The 23,644-nt window shown below is 41.3% G+C and overlaps 2 protein-coding genes across 6 annotated transcripts in view; one reads left to right on the top strand and one right to left on the bottom strand.

The window, feature by feature from the left end:
* Positions 1-23,644, top strand: part of SYN3 (synapsin III) — a 199,848-nt gene that overhangs the window by 68,307 nt on the left and 107,897 nt on the right. For all 5 annotated transcript variants that reach the window (XM_030960732.1, XM_030960731.1, XM_030960734.1 and 2 more), the window contains one exon: positions 484-573. In XM_030960732.1, coding sequence (XP_030816592.1) covers positions 484-573 — 90 coding nt within the window. The remainder of the gene's footprint in view (positions 1-483; positions 574-23,644) is intronic.
* The window catches only part of TIMP3 (TIMP metallopeptidase inhibitor 3), a 37,433-nt gene continuing 17,245 nt past the window's right edge, over positions 3,457-23,644 (bottom strand). The window contains exons 2-5 of the mRNA XM_030960738.1: positions 15,261-15,343; positions 9,218-9,329; positions 8,409-8,530; positions 3,457-7,783 (exon numbers count right to left, since the gene is read on the bottom strand). Of these exons, the coding sequence (XP_030816598.1) occupies positions 7,586-7,783; positions 8,409-8,530; positions 9,218-9,329; positions 15,261-15,343 (515 nt within the window). The 3' untranslated portion in view covers positions 3,457-7,585. The remainder of the gene's footprint in view (positions 7,784-8,408; positions 8,531-9,217; positions 9,330-15,260; positions 15,344-23,644) is intronic.

The following is a 23,644-nucleotide window of genomic DNA, read 5'->3' as shown; positions in this document are numbered from 1 at the left end:
CTCGCTGTCCCTTAGCAGCTCTCCTGCCCTCCAGCACAAAGTGCCTTGCTTGGATTTGGTTGTGAGGAAGAGATCCAAGAGACAGCTTTGGTTTATTTGGTCTCTGATGGGAGTGGTGGCACTGATTTCCTGGCTCTATCCTCTACTAAGAAAGGCTCCTCTCCCCAGCTGTATTTTGAATGCAAATCTTGTTCATAGTAGATCTCTAAGTAAATGCAAACTGATTCCCTTCTGGCTCTTGAATCCCTTCTATGCTCCCTTAGTCCAAGGTTTGTGTGCTTAGGCTGGCTTGGCCATGAATAAATACAGCAGCATCATATTTTCTTGCTGCTCTCAGGTCAAGAAAGCAAGGTGGGAAAGACATGATAACATTTCTCTCACCTCCTTCACCACTATCAGAACATTTTGCAAGCATTTGCCTGTTGCACAATGAGTCACTGACATCTACTGTGTCTGTTTTTGTTCCCCCTCCCTCACCCCAAGTTCTCTCAGCTCATTAAAATCTTCAACTCGCTGGGCCCTGAGAAGTTCCCCCTGGTGGAGCAAACGTTCTTCCCAAGCCATAAGCAGATGGTGAGTAACTTTGCTTTCTTCTAATGCCACTATGGATGAGGTGGAGACAACAGATGCAAGTTGGACACAGGAAATGGTGGCAGGAATGCTGGGAAGAGTCTGAATTTTGCTTACAGAAAAATACTATCTAAAAAGTGCTATGCAAAAGGCACTGCTTGGGAACCTCTTTCCATTCTTGCCCAGCCCTCCTCTAGGTCATGTAAGGACCCTGAAAAAAATGTACAAAGAGGCTCAAAGGCTCAAAACTAAAGCAGAATTCAATTTTCAAACACAGTGAACAAAAAGCTCATCCCTTAGAGCAAAGAATCACTCTATTCAGATAAAGTAGATTTTCCCTACTCAAGGAATTGTTTAAAATATTCTGACAATTTGGAACATGGGTCCTAAGAGATGTTTGTTTCACAATGTTAGTTTGCTTGGTCTGTCACGTGCTCATCAACCATGAAACATTTATCAACCTGAAGGTACTCAGGGTAACTTGGAGTTCTTAAAAGTTTGTTTCAGCTTCTCATGTTTTCTTTGCACAGTGCTTTGGGATCTGGTCTTTCTGTCAACAGCTGAACACTCAGTGCCCTGTGTGACTGCTGGGCACTGTACCAAACTCTCAGGGCACCTTCCAAAGAAATCTGCATAGGTGCCTTTAGTCCTGGAGAACATGGCAAAGAGAGGGGCTTTGTTTACAGCTGGTCATGGCTCTTTTTTTCCCTGTGTTAAAGGAAAGACTAGTCCTTTGTGAGTTTTTGCTCCCAACTTACATCCATGAATTAGTGGCTCTTCCTACATGGCTGAGGCTTTGATGAAACCCAGTATGAACCATGACCCCTTGTGTGACCACTGGCTGGCTGAGCTAATTTCCCAGGCTTGACTGTGAACCCAAGCAGCATTGCCAGCCTGAACACAAGGGCTGTTGAGATGTCAAACTAAGGCTCAAAAATATTCAATCCCATCTTTTCTCACACACTTGTTACAACTGTGGGACAGCCACAACACAAAATAGGGTGTAGATACATGATCCTCTAGTTTCTTGTGAAAAATCCCACTGCTGCCTGCTAGGTACTCAAATATTTTGAAATGCAAGTCCTTCACCTCTCTGTTCCAATACTGTCTACCTGTGCTGTGTAGACTATGGCACTTCCATGCTTCACAGGCATATTGTGGAGGTAAGTACAGTCATGAAGTTATATTATCATTTAAGACATAAATAAATGGATAGTCCTTAAACAATGTGACAGTGTTTTGCACATTTATGAGATTAAGTAGTCACATAGCTGTTGCATTTAATTATTAATGATTTATGAAGAAGGTTTTGTGACATAAGTAATACTTCAGGACAGTTGTGACTTGGACCACCATTTTAGGAACAGTATCTTGGAAGATATGATAAAGGTTATCATTGCAAATAAGTTAGCACTTTCAGCACATTTTTCTTGTCTGGCTATCTGATCCTTGGTTCCTCAGATGTAGATATATTTGGTACCAGCAAAGTTGATTGGTTTAGCACTGATATTAATTTCACTTATTTTCCATCTTTATAACTAAGCACCTACTTGGAGATGCTATTATTTACTTCCAAAAGGGTACAGGAAGCCTTTTAAATTGTAGGTAATCTCATATGAACACAAACACTACTGCTGACATGCAAGCCTGAGTAATCTGGTTTAAATCAGTCACTTCCCAACAATTTACAGAGCAACAATCCACTTGGGCAAGCTCAGGTCAGCCCTTCCCAGGTGATGGGGGTGGTCTGCCTCACAGAATGAATCTTCACAACTTATAAATATCTTTTCTGGGAGCATCTTCACAGCATCCTGGGTTGTGAGAGTCTGAGAGGTCAAGTGCCTACACCAAGCATGCTGCACTACAGTCATCACCAAACACCTGTGGAAGTTGCTTCTCCACTGTGCATCAGCTTCTCCATTTGTCAGATAGGAATATACTGATCCTCTTTTACCACTCTTTCTCTTTACTCTCCTGGAGGTATTTCCAAGCTGTACCAGTGAGCACTCATAAAACTCACTGTGTTCCTTTGATGGGTGACCCCCTGGAAGTGTTTATAATGAGTGCTATGGTTTCACCTCTCCGCAATGTGACACACTTTAAGTACGTTAATTCTCACACAGGAGACCTTCATCCTTCTATATCCAAAATTTTCCAGAGTCTACTTTCTAAACCTTTGGATTAAACAGAGAACAGATTCAAAGCCCTCTTTCATTCCTTCCTTCATCTCTGTAGAGACTAGATTTTCCAAGAGTAAAAAGTGAGATATAGGAGGTTTCTAATGGACAGTAGGTCCATTTTTGTGAGCATTTTAACTTATCTGAAAATGCTTTTTCTGAAGCTTCTTTCTCACGAGAACAGGGCACTTTAAATCAGCCTTAAACAGTAAGCCTAAAGAGAGGACACAAGATTCTAACGTTTCACAGCACAAAAGATGAACCTCTCTTCCCTTTGCCATGGGCATGCACCTTTCAGACCTCCCCACAATGTTCAGTTTTCTGGAAATAAGAGCAATCTGGTAAGTGTTCTTCCAAGGACCTACTGGTGCTACAGCCAACCCTAATGACTGCCTTGCTCTGTACTGACCTCCTATGGCCAATTAACAACTGGGAGTCATTAACTTCAAAACGGATTTTTCGCCTCTCCTGGGCTTATCACCACAATAACAATTCTTAGAGAGAACAAGCTCTTAAAAAGAGGGGGGGGGTTCCTGAAGGGATCTTTGCCAAAGCACAAGAATTACCAGAGGTGGAATATCTCCTTTGGGACCAATAAAAGAGTATCAGGAAGGGAAAGGAAATTAATAAATCCAGTTGCAAATCCATTTGCGTACATTTGAAGTCGACAAAAACTAATATAAGTGAAGCAGAGACAGAATGTCTGTGATAGAAATAAAACCACTTTACTGTTTAGAATAAAAGGACACTATAAAAAGTGAACATTATGCAACATTACCTTAAAAGACAATATACATTCACTGAATATAAAATTTATAAATAACATGGAGGAAATCTGTAAACAGTGCTAGAAAATTTAGCAACAAATACATTCCTTCTGGACAAGATTTTTCACATGGGTTTGGTTCTCTCCCCAAGTTTCCATGACTATCAGGAACAGCAGAGTGGCTCTATGAAGGAAGGACAGTGTCAGAGAGAAGGAGAAGCCAGTACAAGCAAAACAGCAGCAAATGTTTAGTGGGTTTTTGTGTTTTTTTCTCAAGACTGGTAGCCCCAGAAGCCACTTACTCTAAAAAAATCCAAGGCTTTTTGCAGTTTGCTAAATTCTGTTCTGTCTTTTGAAGCTATAAAGCACATTATAAGCGAGCAGTATTTTCAGAGACACCTGCAAGGATGGAAATTTGTTCTTATGGAGGCCTTTATTTCCAACAGTCTTTACTGTAAAAACACAACAGTATGTTTCCCATCAACATTTCACTCTGACAAGTATGAATGGGATACCATGATAGATTTATGTTTTAGAATAGTCCTACCTAAAGGGCCACGCAACTCTTCAAAACATGGGAAATTGAGACTTAAAAATGGCATTTTTTTTCCCATACAGGGGAGGTAGAAGCCTCCCACAAGAGGACTTTATTTAAGAAACTCCATGCACAGATCTCCTCCTACTCTCTACCCCCTCTATTTTGGAAAAGGCAAATAGAATCTAACCTTTCCCAAACCTTCAATATCTATTTTTGTCATTTTAAAGGGGAAAACACTCTACAGCGAGTAAGGGGAAAAAACATGCACAAGAAACTGAACAGCTTCAGTCTACAAATTAGCTATCCACTTTTAAAAGTATTTTTAATAATATTTGTGTGTCTAAAGCATGGTGGCAGGGGCTGTGTGTGTAATCCTGGACATCTCCATTGGCAGGCAGAAGTGACTTAGCAAAGCAGAAGAAAGGAGAGCTGACAGAAAGGATGAAGTCTTTGAGTCCAATTTAGAGCCTCTTCAATCCATGTAATGGCTTCTACTTCAGGAGTGCCTTCAGGCAGGTCCTTAATGCAAGCACAAACCCAAGAAATGCATGTTCCTGATAGCATCCACAGAAACAAAATAAAGAAGCTTCCCAAAAGAAATGTATTTTCACTGGATTCTTCCCCCTCCTTTTGGCTTCACATTTTGAAAAGCCTTAACAACTGTTTCTTTACACAGCAAGGGCAAAGATTTGCCATCAAACCTCTGCCCTTGCCAGTCTAGCTGTCTGCATCTCAGAAACATTTTACTGTCTGCAAAACAAAGTGGGAATATGCTTCACTTGCTGGTAATGCATCTGCTGTTTTGTTGTTTACAAAGCACATAGCTACATTATATCCTACGTAGGGACACAAGTCCTCATAGTATTAGAATGCAAATATTTTCACAATAATTTGAGTGCAATACTGTGATGTCTCAGCTAGCTAAATGAATCAGTGACAGGTAAAATATGCAGAGCTGCAGTTTAATGAAAATTCAAATCAACACTTTACTGCATCGAGGGGCATTTTTGTTTAGCCTTCCAAAGCTTTGAGAAGTGGCTGCAGCTCAAAGAGACACTGGCTTTGCCAAGTCACCTTGAGCTTAAGAAGGGCCACATTCTGCAATGCCAACTCCAAACAATGCAGACACTGAGAGTGGCTCCACTCTGCCCCCAGTGACCCTCACAGATTTTGTCAGCCATGTCAAAATCGAACAGAGATTGTTCCACTTGGCCCAAAGCCCAAACTCATATTTTGCCAAAAGGAACAATTTTCTGAGCCACCACCTGGTCCTGTGACAGGTGTCATGAAGCACCCTACTCTCCCTCTCATCTCCAACCCATTATTTAGGAGTAGTCACAGGGAAGAGGACTTCTGAGAAATGTTCCAAATGTAAATCACAGGAAAATCCAATAGACTTTCAATGTGTTTTGTGCTGCATTGCCACTCAGAGCTGCTGGGGAAAAAAATATATGTAGCAGACCTGGGCACTTCTTACAGCAATTCTGTGAAAATGCCCTTCAAAGTTCATGCTAAAAATGAAGCTTTTTGCTGCAACAAGTCATCCAGCAAATGGGGTGTTTCAGAGGGTGTACATTTGGCAGAGCTCTAGTAGCACACAAGGAACTTAAAAACACATCAGGGCCCATCTCAGACACCCATTCTTTTCCATTTGGCAAAGTGGTTCTAAACAACTCTCCAGTAATTGAGGTCACTGATTGTAAAATGCTGTATTGCCCCAAGCTGGAATCACTGCAACAACTTTTTCCTGCTCATGGCAGCTCTGCTTTCTAAGTGGAATGAACGGAAGATATATGGAAACTTAAGATAAATAATCATAATAATACAAAAATGAAGTTAAGCACAATCTTATCCCTGCCCAAGCCCTCCCCATCCAAAACTTAAGTCACCCATTTTGTCAGCACCCCTTCTTCACCATCATTAAAACTTAAAATACTTTTATTTGATAAGAAAAATTATATTATAGTTTTCTTAATAATAAAAAACCAAAATAGAATGAAAAAAACTTCTCCAGTCAACAGCAAAGCACAAGACAGTAAGGCTTCTCCTCCCACATGACTGCAGGACATGGTATGAGCACATGCACAGGGCTATGCTTAACAGTGCCTAGGGGGAAACACAGCACTTGACACAGAAGGAATCCTCAGGGCAGCTGAAAATTTTATGATCCCAGACAACACTTATTAGAAGACCACTTTTCCTTGCCTAGCCCACACACACACTTCCTTTCACCATATAAACAAACGCAGCTATTGTAGCTGCAGGGGAAGAACCGTGGTGCAAGGAGTTACAGAGGAAACAATGACTGTAGCCACTACTGCAGATACACTGGAGCTTCAATATCTTAAAAGCGACTCACCAACTCGGAATGTCAATATTTCTGTCTTTAAAACACAATCAAACCATTCTTTTGTTTATAACACCAAAAAAAATCCACATCCTGTCAAAAATAGCTTATGTCATTATGTGTATATACATCTTAGTTCAGCAAAACACTATTTTGGCTATATTTATTTTAATAATATGAGTTCTAGCAAGTCTCCCCTTTCCCTCTTGCACATGATTGATTTATAGTTGTTATTGTTGCATCTGTTTGGCTTAAGGTGTTCACAAGCTGGTTTTGCTGTTGAAGCTAAGCTGCAAAAATTTCAGGGGCCAATGCTGCTCAAAACAGGATGGGACAACCCTTCTTATGCTCTGCTGTAGTTGCATTTACCTCCCTGAAAATAGGGGATGGGTTTTTTGTTTTTGAAACAACAACAACAAGAATACAAAATACTCTCTTTTGTTCTGGGTAAAGCCAGAACTTTAAATGTGCTGTTGCATTCACACTGTGACTGAATTAGCAAGGACAGTCAGTCAACAATGCTTTTACCAGATGATGTGGTCAGAAACACCAGGTAAAGTTTCCCATTGCTGGAGTCAATCACATTGCCAATCTCTCCTAGAGAGGAGGATTTCTTTTGGATGTCATTTTGTCCATAGTTTAGGCTGGGTTTCTTTTCATTTTCCTTCATTTGCCTGATTAATGGAAACTGTTTCCCTTAAAATAGGTTTTTCTATGTATTTTCAGCACTTAGTGCGTGAGGAGGGGTGATGGGAAGCCAGCGCTTAGAAGAATACAGTGCCTAATTGGCATAGTTTTTAGATTTTTGTTTTCCTAAAAAAATAGAGATTATATTGCTACAGCTAATGATACATGTAACAGAGCAAGAGCTCCATCTTTTTTTTTTTCCTTTTTTTCCCTCCCATTTTTCCCTCTGGTGTGCAAAAGTAAGCTCCCATATGTTGTCTGATCAGAATGAGTGGTATCAAAAAATTGAAAAGGTGATTAAAAATTCAGTAAGGTCGCACAGACTTTTTTCTTTCCTTTCCTTTTTTTTTCCTTTTCTTTTTTAAGTGTTCGAAGTGCTAGAATTTGCATGAAAATAGGCACTAATTTCATTGTCATCATCACGATCTGGTAAGAGTTAGTGTCCAAAGGAAGATCAGCCACAAGTAAGGGAGAGGGGAGATAAGGAAAGGGAAAGTTGCTCAGGGATCTGTGGCATTGATTATCGTTTTGTCTGGAGGTGCCCATCCTCTATACCAGCTGCAGTAGCCTTCCACCCTCTGGATGCAGGCATAGTGCTTTGCTTGATATCCCGAGTGGCCGAAGTTGGAGAGCATGTCTGTCCAAATGCACTCATTCTTGGAGGTGGCAAAGCAGGGCAAATAGTAGCAGGGCCTAATCTGCAATTGGAAAGAGAAATCAGGTAAGGCTACATGTAAAAACAATATTATATAATATGTCTTTTTAACAGAGACAAGTGATTCAAAATTCCACAGCCTCAAACCTTGCTTACTAATCCAAAATTCAGCCTCAGTTCTGTAAGCACGTAAGCATGTGCTTAGCTTCACACACACAGCTAATTCTGTCGTCAAAAGGGCTTTTCAGGTGCAGAAAAGTTGAGCTTATGTCTATGTTTTTGCAGGCCTGACGCCACATGCAAAAGTCTTAGTTCCAGTGCCAGGCTGTGGGGTTTCAAGTACTCAAAATGTTTACACAGGAAAAAAGCTGGACATATCTTGCCAAGCCTTTGGTACCTGATTTCATTCACCTGCAAATGATTCTGCATAGATTCTGAAAGTCTTCCCCCACCCCAATAAACTCCAACAGGGTATTAAAGGCATAGACTCTGCATTTTTATTTGATTGTCTCTTCTCTGTCTCAACACTGAAAATGAACTTTACTTCTTCTCTGTAAAAATTGCTGTCCTCCATTTCTCTTCCTGGCTCTTCTCTGGCATCATTGAGTATTACCAGCCAGGAGAAACAGAGTTCTTGGGCTTGAATGCCACCCTAGAGACACACCTACCTTGCAGCTACAGCCCAGGTGATAACGGTGGTTCAGTCCTTTGCGCTGGGACAGAGTCAGCCGGTCCCATTTCTCATACCAGTTGCACAGGCCAGTGTAAACCTTCCCCTCATACACCCGGCCTTGAAAACAGACACATGGTCACAAGTTAGCACTTCTCAGCTCGAGCACTTCTCTTGTTTCCTGACATCACTAATGCTCTCAATATGTTTGGCTTCAGCCACTGCTCAGCAAATGCTTTCTTTTTATTAACTGGTTCAGGAATCTCTGGCCAGCAAGATAACAGCACTTTGAAAGTCAGGAGTGTTGTGCCAGCTGAGAGCACCACCAGCAACATGCAATTTAGTAATGCTCTCCAGCTCCTCTTAACAACAGAGCAAATTAACTGACACGTTCCCTAGAAACAAGACTTGGCAAGTGCCACATGTCCATCCCCCTGCATCCCCCCATCTCATCCTCCAGCTCATTCCAGAAATGACCTTCCATTTATGACACAGCCCAGTAGCACCCAGTTCCCTGTGACAGACATGCCAGCTCAGGTCTAAATTGAGAGCCATGAACTGTCATAAAACATACTTGTCAAAGCACGTCTGGGTATAAGATACACTTTAGGAAAGAGAGGGACATCTAGAGAGTGAAGTGACTCTCAGAGTCACTCAGAGTAGAGTACTGAACACCAGAATACTGTTGGCCATCTTAACACTTAGGAAATTGTGTACAGAGCTATCTACACCGCTGCCCATGTCCTTAGCAGGTGTGTGTATAAAACAGAAGAGGTTTTGCTTATGGAGAAGTACAAGGTCCATTACCTGTAATCAGATATTGGTACTTGTTGACCTCCAGCTTGACTCCACAAAGACTCTCAGAGGCTTCTGTGTAGATGTACTGAACATGTGGCATTATCTGGAAGCCCCTGTACATCTAGAGAAAGAATAAAAAGTCATCTTCAGAGGACAAATTTCACTTAAGGTTCTTTACAATCTACATTCCTAGTTTGTGGTGGTAAGCAATAAATTTTCTGGTTTTTACAAGAGTGAAGGAATAATGACACTGTCTGGACTCATGGAAGTCTCCCTACCAGATCTGCTGGTAAAGCAGAAAAAACACCTGCTAATAAGCCATTGCAATTCAGCACAGGGACCAGTTTTTCCCATTCATATTAGTTCCAGTGGCACTGACTGAACAAAGTGCCAATGCTGCAGGCTCTGCCAACATCCTGAACATTTTTTTCCCCCTTATAAAGGTCAAAATTAGGGAGAAATAAAATTAGTTCAAGCTTGGAATCTTTCTCTCTATGTGATTTAAACAATTTCTTCCAAACTAAAGGGTTTTTCTTTTAAACAATTACCCTATTTTCCAGTGTTGTTGCTGTAAGAGTTTCAAACCTTTGGCGCTTGATCTAAGTCATCAAGCCAGACACCTCCTTCTCAAACGTGTAGCACACGCAACTCCTGCTGACCTCAGCAAGGACTTACTGTTTCTCTAACTCAGTGAATGCAGACATTGAATTCTACACCATTTCTAAAATTAGTCCCATACTGATGGGCGCCATAAAGAAAATATCATGTATACATAATTCCTCTGCACTCCTCCTCCATCTTCATAATCTTTCTTGCAGCTCAGTTTAATTGAAACATGAGCCCACAGATATACTGGCAATTGGATTCAGTCAGAAATTAGCACATGTCCCCATCTGACCTGGCCTTACTGCTGCAATCTAGAGAAACTCATGTCCACCTGTTAGCAGCATAATGAAGTCTTTGCATAGCAATGAAACAACCACTACATGTGTACATTGGACCCATTAAACATATCCTATTTTTGAAACACAGAGGATTATTTTCCTGAGAATTTAATCTTTAAATATGTTTTTTTGTCTTTTCAAAGCATTCAGTGACTCTTTTTTCCCTGCCAACTCCACGAATGGCCAATATTTAGAAGTTAAAGAAGAAATAATACAAGTCAGAGAGAATCAGTTTCCTGGCATTTCCCAGCCTATCCTTTTCTCTCTCATCTTTACTGATAGACAGCACATTCAGTTTAGTAGTAAATATTAATTATTTAGGCAAAAGAGGATCAGAAAATCCCAAACAATCCCAGAGCTACAGATCCTTGCTGCTGTGTCACCTAAGCTGTAGTATTCTTCTCCAGGCTGCATTCTATCCCTTTAAGTCTCCCATTACTCCAGTATATTTCACCATGCCCTTACCTCCTTTAAAAACAACAAATCTTTTTCTTTGTGGAAGAACATCAGTTAATTTAACAGACTTTATGCTAGGCCCAAATACTTAATATAAAACCATAAGAAACTACTACTAATTCTGCTATGCTGATTGGCCAAATTATCTTTGGAGCATCTATGGAATGTCAGCCAGGTAAGTTTTTTTCTCCTTAGATTCCCCTAATCAGTATGACCTTGCAACAGTGTCACAACTCAGTAACAGCATTGTTGGGTGCAGTAAAAGACACACTAAAGAGTTTGCATTTTCCAGCCTTTCTTCTATACCCAGCTAATATGCAAGCAAAGTACTTTTTTTTAATTAATCCTACTATACCAACAAAAACTCATAGATCATGCTTGAAATATGACATTGTATCCATAAGTGGCCAAAGTCTTTCAATGGAGATGGAAGAAGTGAACTTTACCTAATCTCTGCTTTATCCCTGCAATTTTCTTGGTATTGGATGACCTACTCAGATTTTCCAATCCAGTCAACAGAGCTGGAGATCTAGATTCTGGCACAAGCATCCTGTCTGTCCTTGGATGAGTTATTTAGCCCTCAGCACACTTTTGTTTCTTCCTTCCCAAGGGTACTGTGAGGAAAGGCACATAGAATAAAGGTCACGTGTCCAGACCCCTCTCTAGTGGGTGTCACACCAAGAAGCTCAGATAACAGTATCTAAGCAGATAAAATGAGCTAAGATAACAGCTGGGGCTGCCCATTCCCTCCAGGCAGTGCATTATCAACACTGCAGAGAGCTGCACACTGTGCATGGCAGTGCAAGGGATCAGTCGCTCACAGCGCTGAGCTCATGTTGGGCTAATTAAGCATCTCTGTTATAAGGTCTGCATGTGAGCAGGTACACTTGGAGCCCTTTCTTCCTGCTGCCCACAGGGCTATGAGCTACCCTAATTATTCCCCTGGGAAGCTGCTCAGGACTTCCTACAGGACTGTTAGCCATCACTTTTCACATCTTCTAAGCTATCAAGCCCAACATGACTGCCTAGGAAGTAGCCAGTGATGCTGAACTGGGGCTTGTTTTTCAGCTCCTGGACCTAATTTCCTGTTCACATTACCATCAGGGCCACCACAGTCAGGGCTCCTAAAGAAAGCATGCTCAGCCTCCCAAAAAGCACTTCCACCCAGCCCTCAGTGATCCACATCGATGGATCCACTGTCACGCTGACTGAACCCATGCTGGGGCAGACAGGGCCTCCCACATCCTCTGATGACTGAACAAAATTCACCAGTAGGACCTTGGTTCTCAGGGAAGGAAAAAGAAAGTTTGGCAAGAGGGACTCTTCTACAGATGCCCACTGTTCAATAAAACAATACCTTGGGCATTATTTTTGAATATACAAAATGTCTTAGAAGTGCTGTTAGACCAGTCAGAAGAAACCCACCCATAAAGCTAGCCTCTCTCGTAATTGCTACCCTCAGAGTTCTCCTGTCCCCACAAATGTGTATTTTTGGAAGCATAATAACAGCGAATAAAGTATTAGCAAGCATGACATGGTGATGTCTGCTAGTGCTGCTCTATTTCCATCTGTGTCAGCATTCCCCTTAGCAGCCTCCATACTGCCTCAGAAATGCACAGGCAAATCCTGTGGTGGTTCCTGCTGCTTAAACGACTTCAACCTGTAAAACTGTTCATGATGTTCCTCCCTGTATCCCTCCCCTGTGAGGTTGCACTAGATACCAAGAGCTGGGAGTCACACCTTGCCTAACCTTCAGCTACCTAAAATATAGGCAATTCACAGGAGTTAGGCATCCTCTCTAGTCAAATGCCAAGAACAGACACCTCCAGAGCAACTCAGCCCATCCTAAAATAGCTGCCTACAACTTGTGGGCTGAATTACACTTTGGTGATTCCTCTCTCTACCCACTGACAATCAAGAGAGCAGGAAAGACTCAACACCTCATTTTAGTCTGTCTAAAATTAAACTAAATTAATCCTACCCCACTTCTTTCCTCTTGGGACTATCACATTTCCCCCCATAGACTCATTTTACAGATAAGCAACAAACCAAGAAAGTCTCCTTCCTTCTGGCCGCCTGTGCAGGGTGCTGCCATGGTCAACCAGGACTGTTTGTGCTCATGGAGGAGAAACATCTTATCTCCCCGTTTCCTTTGCAGTTTCCTGAAATAGGCTTGGGCCATTCTCAGAATGCACTGCAAGATCACGGAACATGTAGGGGTTAGATTACTCCTGTGCAGATTTATGACACGTGATCTCAAAGCATTCTTATATTATTTGAGAAAGCAGTGGGGAGAGGCAGAGATTGCTTGGAAAAGCACAAGACCTCTTCAGACAACAAACCTGAACTCTAGAAAGCCCAGCACTGTTCTGTCCCTGTGGGCTGATCTTGTGCTCCAGTCCAGGCCCCAAGTTGGTTTAGTTGTGAAATGCAGCAATGAGTTCAGGAATATTAGTGAGATCAAGAATCTAACACACAAACTCCAAGGAGCCTGTGAAAGGACTACAGAGATGGTTTGTTGCCCTTTAAGGCTTTCAGTGCTTTCCACAGCAATTCAGCACACACTGATAGACTAAACGGCTTGTTTATATTTCACCTGCAGGTGCAGAAGGGTTTATGCAGACTGACATGTTAGTTTTATCTTCAGAGTTGTTCCCATACAGCTGTGCAGAGCCATAGGCCTCCTTGGTTCTCTTTTCAGCAGGAGGAGAGTTAGCTTTCATTGGAGTAAACAATGGGAAAAATTTGCTGTGTCACTCAGAACTCCCCCACTGTATGGATCTAAATCCCTCCTTATACTGAAATCTCTAAGCAGAAAGACAGCAGGGTTTCCAAAGAAGACAGTTGGTTTGTTTGTTTATGAAGAACTTTGTCCTCCGGACATTCCAGTCCTACTGAGCACTTTGCTTCAGGTTCCTTCCTGCCAAAGGTCACAGTTAAATGTCCAGTGCAACATCCCACCATCTAAGCAGCAGACATAAGGGCAGTTTGACCAACATACGATTTCCTTTTTAAAATCCCACTTGCTTTTGTTGGACACATAACTTCCTAAAAAACACTGTGGAACTGCTCCTGCAGAAAGGCCCTGTGCTGCAGAACAACCCAATGAAAACAGCCGTGACAAGCTCAGGTGTCTTAATTAGAAGTGGGGCACTGTTCTGAGTGGTTAATAGGGCAGTAATTCATTTCAAGGCACTACCATCATTCTAGATCACTGTTCATGGTCATATGTTAGACAGGAAGCACCAAACTCTTGGCTGAGAAGGAGGAAAAGAAGTGGTACTGGACAAACCAGGATGAAATCAGAAAGAGAAGCTGATGAAGTCACTGCAGCATGTGGACACTGAGTAGTTTTGTGAAGCAGGATACACTTGCTGAGCTGGAGAGTGACAAAACTGGAGAAGAAAGGCAGAGTGCTGCAAGCTTGATGAAGCCAACAACAGCCATTAAAAAAAAAAAAAAGTGGCAGTATTGTCTCATTATTGCCAACACAACCAGTTGTTGGTTTGTTATTTTTTTTACAAATGTATATTTCCTTTGGAATCTTGCAGAGAAATTTTTAAGGTTTTTAAGGAAGTTAACAAGCCCAGCACCTCACGCCCTCTTATTCAAAGTGCAGGCATTCCACTCTTGTGGAAAAGCCGTGCTAGGACCAGATTTGGCTACGTGCATGGTTTTGCGACAGCTTATGAAACAGGCTTTGCGTCTCCTCCTCCCAGCTTTCGTGCTTAGCTATAAACTGCCTTATAAAGAGAGTTACTGTTACAAGGCAAGCGACTGTTTTTTTCTGAACCTTTACTTTGTCTAATATGTTTCAGATTTCTGCAGTCTCTGCCAAGCTTTTCCATTCCCTTTCTTTTTTTTTTCTTTTTTCCTAAAGACATAAACCAGTCTTATGACTGGAATGGCACTGCCAAGAAAAACAATCTAAGGCTGATTTTTAGCATTACATAACAAGGAGGCAGTTTAAGAAAAACCTAAGTCCAAAGCAGCAGGTTGAGTGCAGTTTGTGCAGCAAATAATTAGAGCTCTGAAGAAAGAAACTAAAGAAATCGAGCAACTGGTGTAGTTGTACCTCTTTTCATCTCTGAATCAATACTTCAGCTCTTCTAAGCTGACAATATTTAAAAGCTACAACGCTCTGTTTAGCTTTATATAAAGACTTCACTATATGATTTTCATTTGTTTTGTACATGGAAAAAATGCTGTAATCCTAACTAGTGGTCACAAAGAAAGCAAGGAAAGAAGAAAACGAGCACTCTCCCAAAGGCTGGCAGACCCCCTACCATAATTTCCTTCTTGGACTTAATGAATGTGCTGCATGGAAAAGCTGGCATTTCCAGTCTAACACTGTGCATGTTGAACACAAAACACTTCTTCAGTACCTAGAGAAGACCATCTGGCATCTTTTACTACCAGAAATCTTAAAATAATGGGAGAATTCAGGTATTCAGCACTGTATGTCAGGAATGATCTCTTCCTGCTCCTTTCCCCTCTTCAGGCAAGTTTCTACCAATTGCTTGTTTCCTTCCCTTCTGTATGGCCAGTACAAAAAGTGGAGGTGCTGTTAAGTACTCAAAGTGTTTGTTATTATGTGTTAATTAGATTCCTTACCATGTCTCCTAGCCCATGGGAAATGTCTGCAAACATACCTTCATCTGCTTGACCGTGTATCGCATTGTTCCAAAGGGCCCATCTTTCATGAGCTTCTTCCCCACCACTTTAGCTCGGATCACTGTCATAAGGGAGAGAAAAATACAGCAAATTATAGACAACTTTACACAACATTTTTGCTATATCCTCCACTTAAAAAAAAAAAAACAAACCAAAACCAAAACTGTTTACATACGTTATCCTGTAAAATAAACAAAAGTCCAGGTCAACCTTCCTCTCAATTTACTCTAAGTCTCACACATAGTGAAGGTATGTAAAAAGGGATGGCAAAGCAGGTATTTATTTAGAGGAAATCCAGTTCTATATGAAGAATAAGAACAAGCATTATTTGTCATTAAATGCCACTGAAATCTGCAAAGCAGACTGTAGCTGGGACCAAGACAGATTAAAATCTTTGCACCAAGCAAAGTTTGTAGTGACTTAACTCTCAAGACACAGGATGATGTTCAATAGGATAGTACTTTTACATTGTTCTTTGTGTGCCCAATGCAGCTTCTGTTTCCCAATTAGCATAACAAGTCAGTACAGGGCACTGGAATATCTCATATCTGGGATTTCAGTACAGCTGCCACCTCTGAGGTACCACAAAACTAACAAATGCTCCCTTGAACAAAAAGCTACTGTGCAAACTGGATCATTCAGCAACCACCAAGTGCCCAGTGAAAGCTGCCAGGCTAGCCAGAAGTTACCTGGAAGACAAACTAAAGCTGACCCATCAGATCTTATGTACATTGCACTGCATTTCCTCACGGATAACAAGGGGCAGTGTGTGCTCTGTGGCACAGGTACTGCTAGTGTACCACAGATACACCACAACAATGTCAGCTGAGCCCAACCCACCACAAATAAGGATTTTGACATCCCATAGATAAGGATTTTTTTTAATCTAGTGGGAAGTTTACAGTCAGTGCTCAATGAAGGGTTCTCTCGCTCATCCATTTTTGGGGTATTCCACTCACACACAAAAGAAAATTTTAAAAATTGTTTTATTGATCCTCTTTGAAAAAGTTTTTCAACTACCTGCTCATCTCAGTGGAGAAGCAAAGTTCAGGGACAGGCAGGCATTATCCATTTTAATCTATCACAGAAAACAAAAAAAAATGCAGGGAGGCATAGAAATGAGCCAAAGAGGTGGAAGCAGGAAAATACAGTGAGTTATTTGCATTACAGCACTATCTAACAGTAGCAACAAAGTTCTGGGATTCGTTTTCCTGAATATAAAGGACGTTAAACAAGCATCTTGCTGCATCTTAGTTTATTTAGGTTTCAAATCTGTAGAAGCCCACTGGAAGGAATGGGGAAAAAGAGAAGACTAAGATTTTTTTCACTACCTAGGTCCAACTAAGGAGACAAAAAGCTTGTCCCAACTTTTGGAATAATCGGAACAGATTTGAAGGAATAGATAGGTCTGGTTTTACACACCAGTTCCTGGACTTTGTTCCACGAGGGTGGTGTGAAATGAAGACAAATCCACTCTGCTCTGATTTCTATCCTGTGCTTCAGCCAGACTTGTCAAAGAAATTTTAAACTAGGTAGGACAGTCTTGGCTTTGATTCAAAGAACCAACAAAACCTTCATTCACTAAGTGTAAAACTTCAATTTTTTTTAAACTTCTATTTCCCAATGGCAGTAAAAGCAATTTTATTGATTCTTCTATTTAACAAGTTGTTCTAACTTCAATTTACTCTCATCTTCAAATTTTAGTAGCCGTATTGAACCGTGTGCTTGAGGACCGCAAATATCTTTAAAGAACTAGCTTCCTCCACTTGCTGCCCCCAACCACCAGCAAAGCTACAGAAACCAGACTGTCCAAGGGTCAGTGAGAAAGAACATAATTCCTTAAGGCTTTGTGAATTCCAGGACAGCTCATTAACACTGGAGTCTATAGCAGAGAGTGTCAAAAATCTTATCTTCATTTGCTGATACACTGAAATTGAAAAAAACTGGTGTTTGCCCAACACATGTAACATGAACAAAAAAAATTTATATCTTATTGACAATTATAAGAAATATACTAGAAGTCAGTATTACAAAATGTTAGGGTTTCCAAACCAGAACATAGTTAGCATATAAGATGACAAGCACATTCTCAGTTGCTGACAAAATACCTAAAAAAACATTTTCTTCATGTGTTTCACTCCTAGCTTGTCAGTCCTTTGACTTCTAGTTAGGGTACCACAGCCATTTCAGACAAAAACTTTGATTTATGGACTAACCAACAGCTTCACCAAATATTAAAAATGCATATCTCTACTACTACATTAGAGCATTCTGATTTCAACTAATAATACCCTTGCAAACAAGTAGAGGGTCTGTATTTTTCTATTACTATTCCCTAATAAAGTTGGAGAACCATCCTAGCAAATTGAACTAGAAAAGCCATGAGAAACCTTCGTGTGAGCTATCACTTCAAGCCTTTTGTAAGAGGGTCAAGTCCTCTGTTTTTCAGAGAAGGTGCCTTTATCACTCCGATGGTAACACTTCTAGCTAAGTTTTTTTCTTCACTGAAGAGCTAGAAATGAAAAAAAAGAACCCACCCTGCACAATTTTTCCCATATTAAAGGAAAAAACAACCTGTTAGCCAGTAGCAGAGAACATTCCAAGTTAGGTCTATCACCTGTAATTTGTGAGGTTAAATTCCTGTCCCTGAGGATGAGATGCCTCTGAGCCACTGGAGAGAAATGCTGGATGGACAGAACTGCTCAGAACTGCTCATGCGTGTGTAGCTTCAACCCCCTAAGGCTCCACTCACGAGAGCCACCTGTACACCTTGCTCAGAGCAGAGCTCCACGCTGCACACCTGCAGCCACGTGTTTCCCAGTCCGTATCTTTGCTCCTTCAAGCCACCACTCTCCAGATATATGGCTGGGCCACTCTTCACACCTGGCCAGAAAATAAAGAACATTGCTCCTGACTGAGCAGGGGCCATGCCTACTTGCCAGAAGAACTTTCCACTCCCTGCAATTTATCTGAAATTTACAGCATTTCTCTTGCAAATTCAGTCCATGTTAAGTTAATGAAGTTGACTGTTTACTGCTGCAGATCCTACTTCTTGAGCAGAATGAGGCAAAGGGTGCTGTGACTGCTCTCCTGAGCTCCTCCCTTCTCCTTGAAGCTCTATTACAGTCCTGCTATTACTGATGGGAACTTTATCCCACACAAGTGGTCACCAAAATAGCTGCATATTTTTAAACCACAATTCCTTTGAAGCACTGCCTATGAAAATACTCCAAGATGAATGTTTCTCAGTACTTTGGGGTTTCAGGTCAGGTCACTTTGTGGGACTGGAGCAGTTGGCAAGGTCTCATGAGTGATTTGTAATTATTTATGAAAAGCTAAATTAGACAAGGATATAAATCTTGGTAAGATAAGCATGGCAGCCATGCCATGATACAAAGAGGAGAAAACATATGTACTGCTTCTCAACATTTGACATGATTTAAAAATTGAAGGAGGAAACATCCCCTCATGAGAGGAAGGAAACCAGGCTTTTAGTTGATACTCTAAAAAAATAATTAAAATAATAACCTGCTGTGTTTGAGTATTCAAGAAATGCATCTAAGAATGTATCACAAATTATTAGTGTATTTATCTCTTTTCCTTGGCTTTTTTGTGGTTTTTGTTTGCATTTTTTTAATGTAAACTAGCTTGGTAGTTAGGAAAACAGAGATGGCTCAGATTTGGCAGGACTAGTATAGTGCCAGCAGCTACTGGTTTGTGTTTCACTGGCATCTCTAGTGTGGTACAAACTGCCTGCAGGTGCAAGAACTCTCATAAATACAGGCAAAAATCACCTAGATCTTTTCCAAATGTCCCTGGATGAGGTCCTACAAAGGCAAACAAATCAGAATAGGAACAACATATTTGCCCATATGCACACATATCTAACTCAAGTACTCTTAACCTTATCACTTACTCTGTGGCCATTTTCTCAAGGATTCAAGGGAGAATAGGCCTAAAGGCAAGGCATGAAGCAGAAGAGGACATTGACTTTACATCTGAGATGGCAGAAGGCATTCTTTGCATGAGTCAAGGAGCAGAAAAACAGAGATTAAAACAGAGATTAAAACATGCATTTGCCAAGCTGAGGAAACAACGTGGTGAAAAGACTTGTAGCTACCAAATAATTCCATCCAGGCACACAGTAACTACTACATGTGTGGCAGCTCGTTTTCCCCACCGATATGCAACACCAAATGTCCCGGTTCAATTCAGCCCGTGTCCTTTATCGGGACCAGCCACTAGATGGTGACCCTGTCCCAAATCTTACCTTCCCCTGATGAGAGGGCAGCGGTACAGACCCAGGCTAACACCACCAATCCCAGCTGCTTGCTCAATTGCACCATGAGAACCAGAAGCTTTCATGCAAGTGGGCTGGTTGTCATCCATAAACAGCATTTTAAATGGAGGCACACCCTTCAGAGACCAGGATTTGCTCCAAACCCATTTCCCTCGTGACCAATTACCATGAACAGCTCAGGAGGGTAACAACTGCTACACTTCTCATTATTGTTTCAAGGATTTATTTTATTGGTGTGCAATATAAGTAATTTTACGTGAGAGCTTTGGCTGAAATGCATGCTCATTGCATTTAAGTGAGTGAAGGATGTGGAGGACTTGTTGTTTACTAATGGAGACACATGGGACAAATTATTCTATCCAGACAAGTTATTCTGACATAGCGGCCAAATAAAATATATAGGGAGCAGCAATGTGACTGGGAGGCTGAAGAGAAGCTCCTTCTGTCCTGAGGCCACTGATTACACCAACACTTAAAAACACTGCTTTAACACCAGCCACATGATATGCTATCCAAGGAGGATGGCTGCCATTTTATTTATCCAAAGACTATACAAGGCTTCACTTCCATGAGCAATTTACTGAGACCTTTTTACCAGCTTTACTAGCAGCTCTCTCATTTGATCTGCCTCACAAGAACTCCTTTCTGTGCTGGTACATGCTAGAGGGCTCACATCACACAGGGCTAAGGCAGCTGGTATGTTTTAGACTTCTCTGAGTATACCTAACACACTACTGAGTGTCATTTATGGGGGTGTCCCTAATGTGGTCAAGGCAGGATGCTTTTGCACACAGATGTTCTAGTACTGGTGCTGATGGTGCTGCTAAGATAGAATAGCTGTCTCCCTTGCTCACTCTCACAAGATCCATTCCTTTTCCCACTGCCCTGGCTGATCTGTTAGCAATTACTGTCAACACTCTTGGTTGCCCTAAAACCAGAGGACCATAACTAAAGGTGGATTTTGTCCTTTGAACTGTAAGTGTGGCCCAACTGTATGCAGCCTTTTGGGAGGCTCTATTAAATTACCCGGTGGCTGCAGGCTTCTATGAGCAGCAAGTACCTGGTGCCTGGTTTAGGAGAGGGAATAGATAGCAGCCCTTCACCCATTCCTCCACTTCCACAGGAAAGCAGAGACGAGAGGGAAACACTGATCACAGCAGCGGATTTCTGAAGAGGGGAAAAAACCAGAAGCCTCCAGCCAGTTTGATGATCTGTTACTACTGAAAGTTGCCTCCTCCTCCATGACCAAAACAGAATTCTTTTATAAATCAGAGTGTTGAATTTGAAGGGTTCTTGCAAAGCACAAGAAGCCTGAAAAAATACCACGGAGAAGCTTTCTTTTGCCTCATTCCATCATGACCTTCATCCAAAGCCAAAAAAGGCAAACCAAACCCCTTTTGCTTTGTCTTTGAAGAAGTCAAATTCAGCTGTGCTGGTATACAGCATCACCAAAGAACACCAAGGAAGCAAAAAAAAGTAGTGAAGTTAAGAGGTTCACTGCTGGTGTCCGTCTTCTCATACCCTGACCAACAAACTAGTTCCCATTATTGGCACTCCAAATCTTGACTTCTTGTCTTTTCAAAGTGCTCTCAGGAACACTAACAGAGAGAGAGCACCTTTTCAACACCATTCATCTCTGCCAGTCAGTTGTCACATAAATATCACATTGTAAAGGACGTGTGTTTGTTTACATCAGCAAGTGTGTTGGTAACTAACAATGAAAGTCTAAATAAAAACAGGAAAGCAAGACAGAGATAACTTTCCTTCCTCTGTTCTAGCCAGAATTATGACATTTACTTTTGGCCTTTGTTTTACAGTTCCAAAAAAACTTCCCCTGTCTGTGGCATGGCAAGTCTGTTTGAAGGCCACCCCAATGAAAAGTGGAAGACAATTAAATAGGTTTGCCCAGGCCTAAGCTCCATATAAAACAACTGATCACAATTACACTTGCTAAATATTAACCACATATCCCATCCCTGCAGATTTCCTTGCCACTGAGATTCTGTTTGCACAACATGCTGTGCTTCTTGACTTCTAACACTGCAAAATAAGGAGTGATACATCTTTATCATACAAGATTTGGATTGTGTCAGACCTTCCATCACCTCAAAGAGTATATGCTTCTCTAGAAGGGCTTTACTTGGGAGAAAGTTAGTCCTCCCAACAAGACCATAAATTAAAGAAACAAGGTTGCATAAAACAACCAAGCAGAACTTGGTTAGTGCTTGGCATTTCACCTGTCACTTATTAACTGGATACAACCTAGAAATTCTGTGATTATGTGTGATTCTGTGTGATTCTGTGATTTGTGATGGCAGCGGTATCAAGCATTTTCTCCCTCCCTGTATGGCGCATCTGATCCTATGGAAGTCCAAGCACTCTTTGAAATACATAAGAATCAGAGAGAAACAAGAGGTGTCTGTTAAATGAGAACCTGCAAATTCTCTTCTGGACATTTCTTTCAGGTTCCTATATGCAACTTGGCCAGTTGCTCAAACTCCCTTCAACTGCCCAGCACTTCCCCTGCATTTAACTCCTGGTGTTAGTTCCCCTGCTTCCCCATTATACACACTGTTGGGAATACAGAAGGAAGACTGAATGGAGAAGGAAGAATGGATGGATCTAAAATGCATTTATATTCATTTAAAAGGTCCAAGTAGAATCTCTTAGATCCATATGTAGATGTTAGTGCATGCAAAAACTAGCTTCAGGAAATACCTCATGAAAAACACAGAAGCTAAAGGAAAGAAAGAAGAAAAAAAACCCACTGTCTGTTGCTACCAGCTACTAAATTCAGTGAAGCCAGGTAGACATAAGAGATTAGCTAGATCAGGCACAGAGTTGAGTTACTGGAGTTACAAGCATTGCAGAGTTAGTCTCACAACTTGCATTAACAAAACATTCTAGGTTTGCTATAGATCTAAGCAGAGACACTGGGGACTATGTAATGAGTGTGCCTACAGCATTGAGAACACTGTGGTAAAATAAAAGAAGAAAACAATGTCATTCCTGCCAACTAGACATTTTTCTGTCTCCCTTTTGGCAGGCTTTTTTTTTTTTACTTTCCACCTATATTTTTAAAATCATCACTGGAAGCTGAATTCAGGCTAAAGGCAAAAGGCAGTAGGCAAGAATCAGAGAAAAGGAAGGAAAAATGATACAAGTGGAGGGAGGAGAAGGGAGTGTCTCATGCACAGAGCACAGCAGAAGCATCTCGCATCCCTCTCCAAAGAATGTTTTCAGCAAAGTGCATTCTCCAAGGAGTATTTTCAGCAGAGTGCATTTTGCCTCATTTTGTGTCTCTGACAACTGCCAAAGGCAGAAATGCTTTCAGCCAAGGTTAGCAGTGTTGGAAAGATGGTTGTCAAAACTATCAAACAAAAGCTCTTCCAAAGCCAGCTTACAACAGTGGATAACAAGTATATGACTCAGAGCAATACTCAGCTCAAAACACCTTTTCCATTTCCTTTTGTCTACATACAATTGGTGCAACAGAATAAGATTTAGTTCAGCCCTCTCTTCCAGATCAAGTACCTCTCAACACAGTACATAGAGGACCAGGGGAAGCCAGGCTGAGACAAGGCTCTGGTTTCCCACAGTTCTTTGGAATTGTTCAAAGGAGCCACAGGTCCAAGCTTTCCACTCAGAGAATATGGCAGAGCTGATGTGAGACCAATCAGGGGCAAATGGAAACCATATGTGATTTTAATGAAACAAGAAGCTGGTGCACATAACTTACTGCTGCAGGAGCATTTACTGCCTGAAAGGAATGTGCATCTGGCATTGATCGTTTCCCAACCCATCAAGTGAGCAGTAACATGGAAAGCAAATTGGAGCATATGATGAGAGACGAATTGCCTAAAGAATACAGTTAGGGGAGCAGCCTCTGCAAGGAGAAAATATGTCCTTTGCCTGTGATTTAGTGATACAGCTGTAATGAGGCTGATCTTCTATTTCCACAGATCATGATGATAAACTGCAAGAACGAGTGCTAAAGTGATTAAAATGGATCAAGTGATATTTTCAACAACCTACCACAATCACCGAAATCCCATTCTGATT

This window comes from Camarhynchus parvulus, chromosome 1A, assembly GCF_901933205.1.
Source record: "Camarhynchus parvulus chromosome 1A, STF_HiC, whole genome shotgun sequence".
Classification (NCBI taxonomy): domain Eukaryota; kingdom Metazoa; phylum Chordata; class Aves; order Passeriformes; family Thraupidae; genus Camarhynchus; species Camarhynchus parvulus.
The sequence above is the reverse complement of the archived record's forward strand: the minus strand, read 5'-3'. Positions and strand labels throughout refer to the sequence as shown.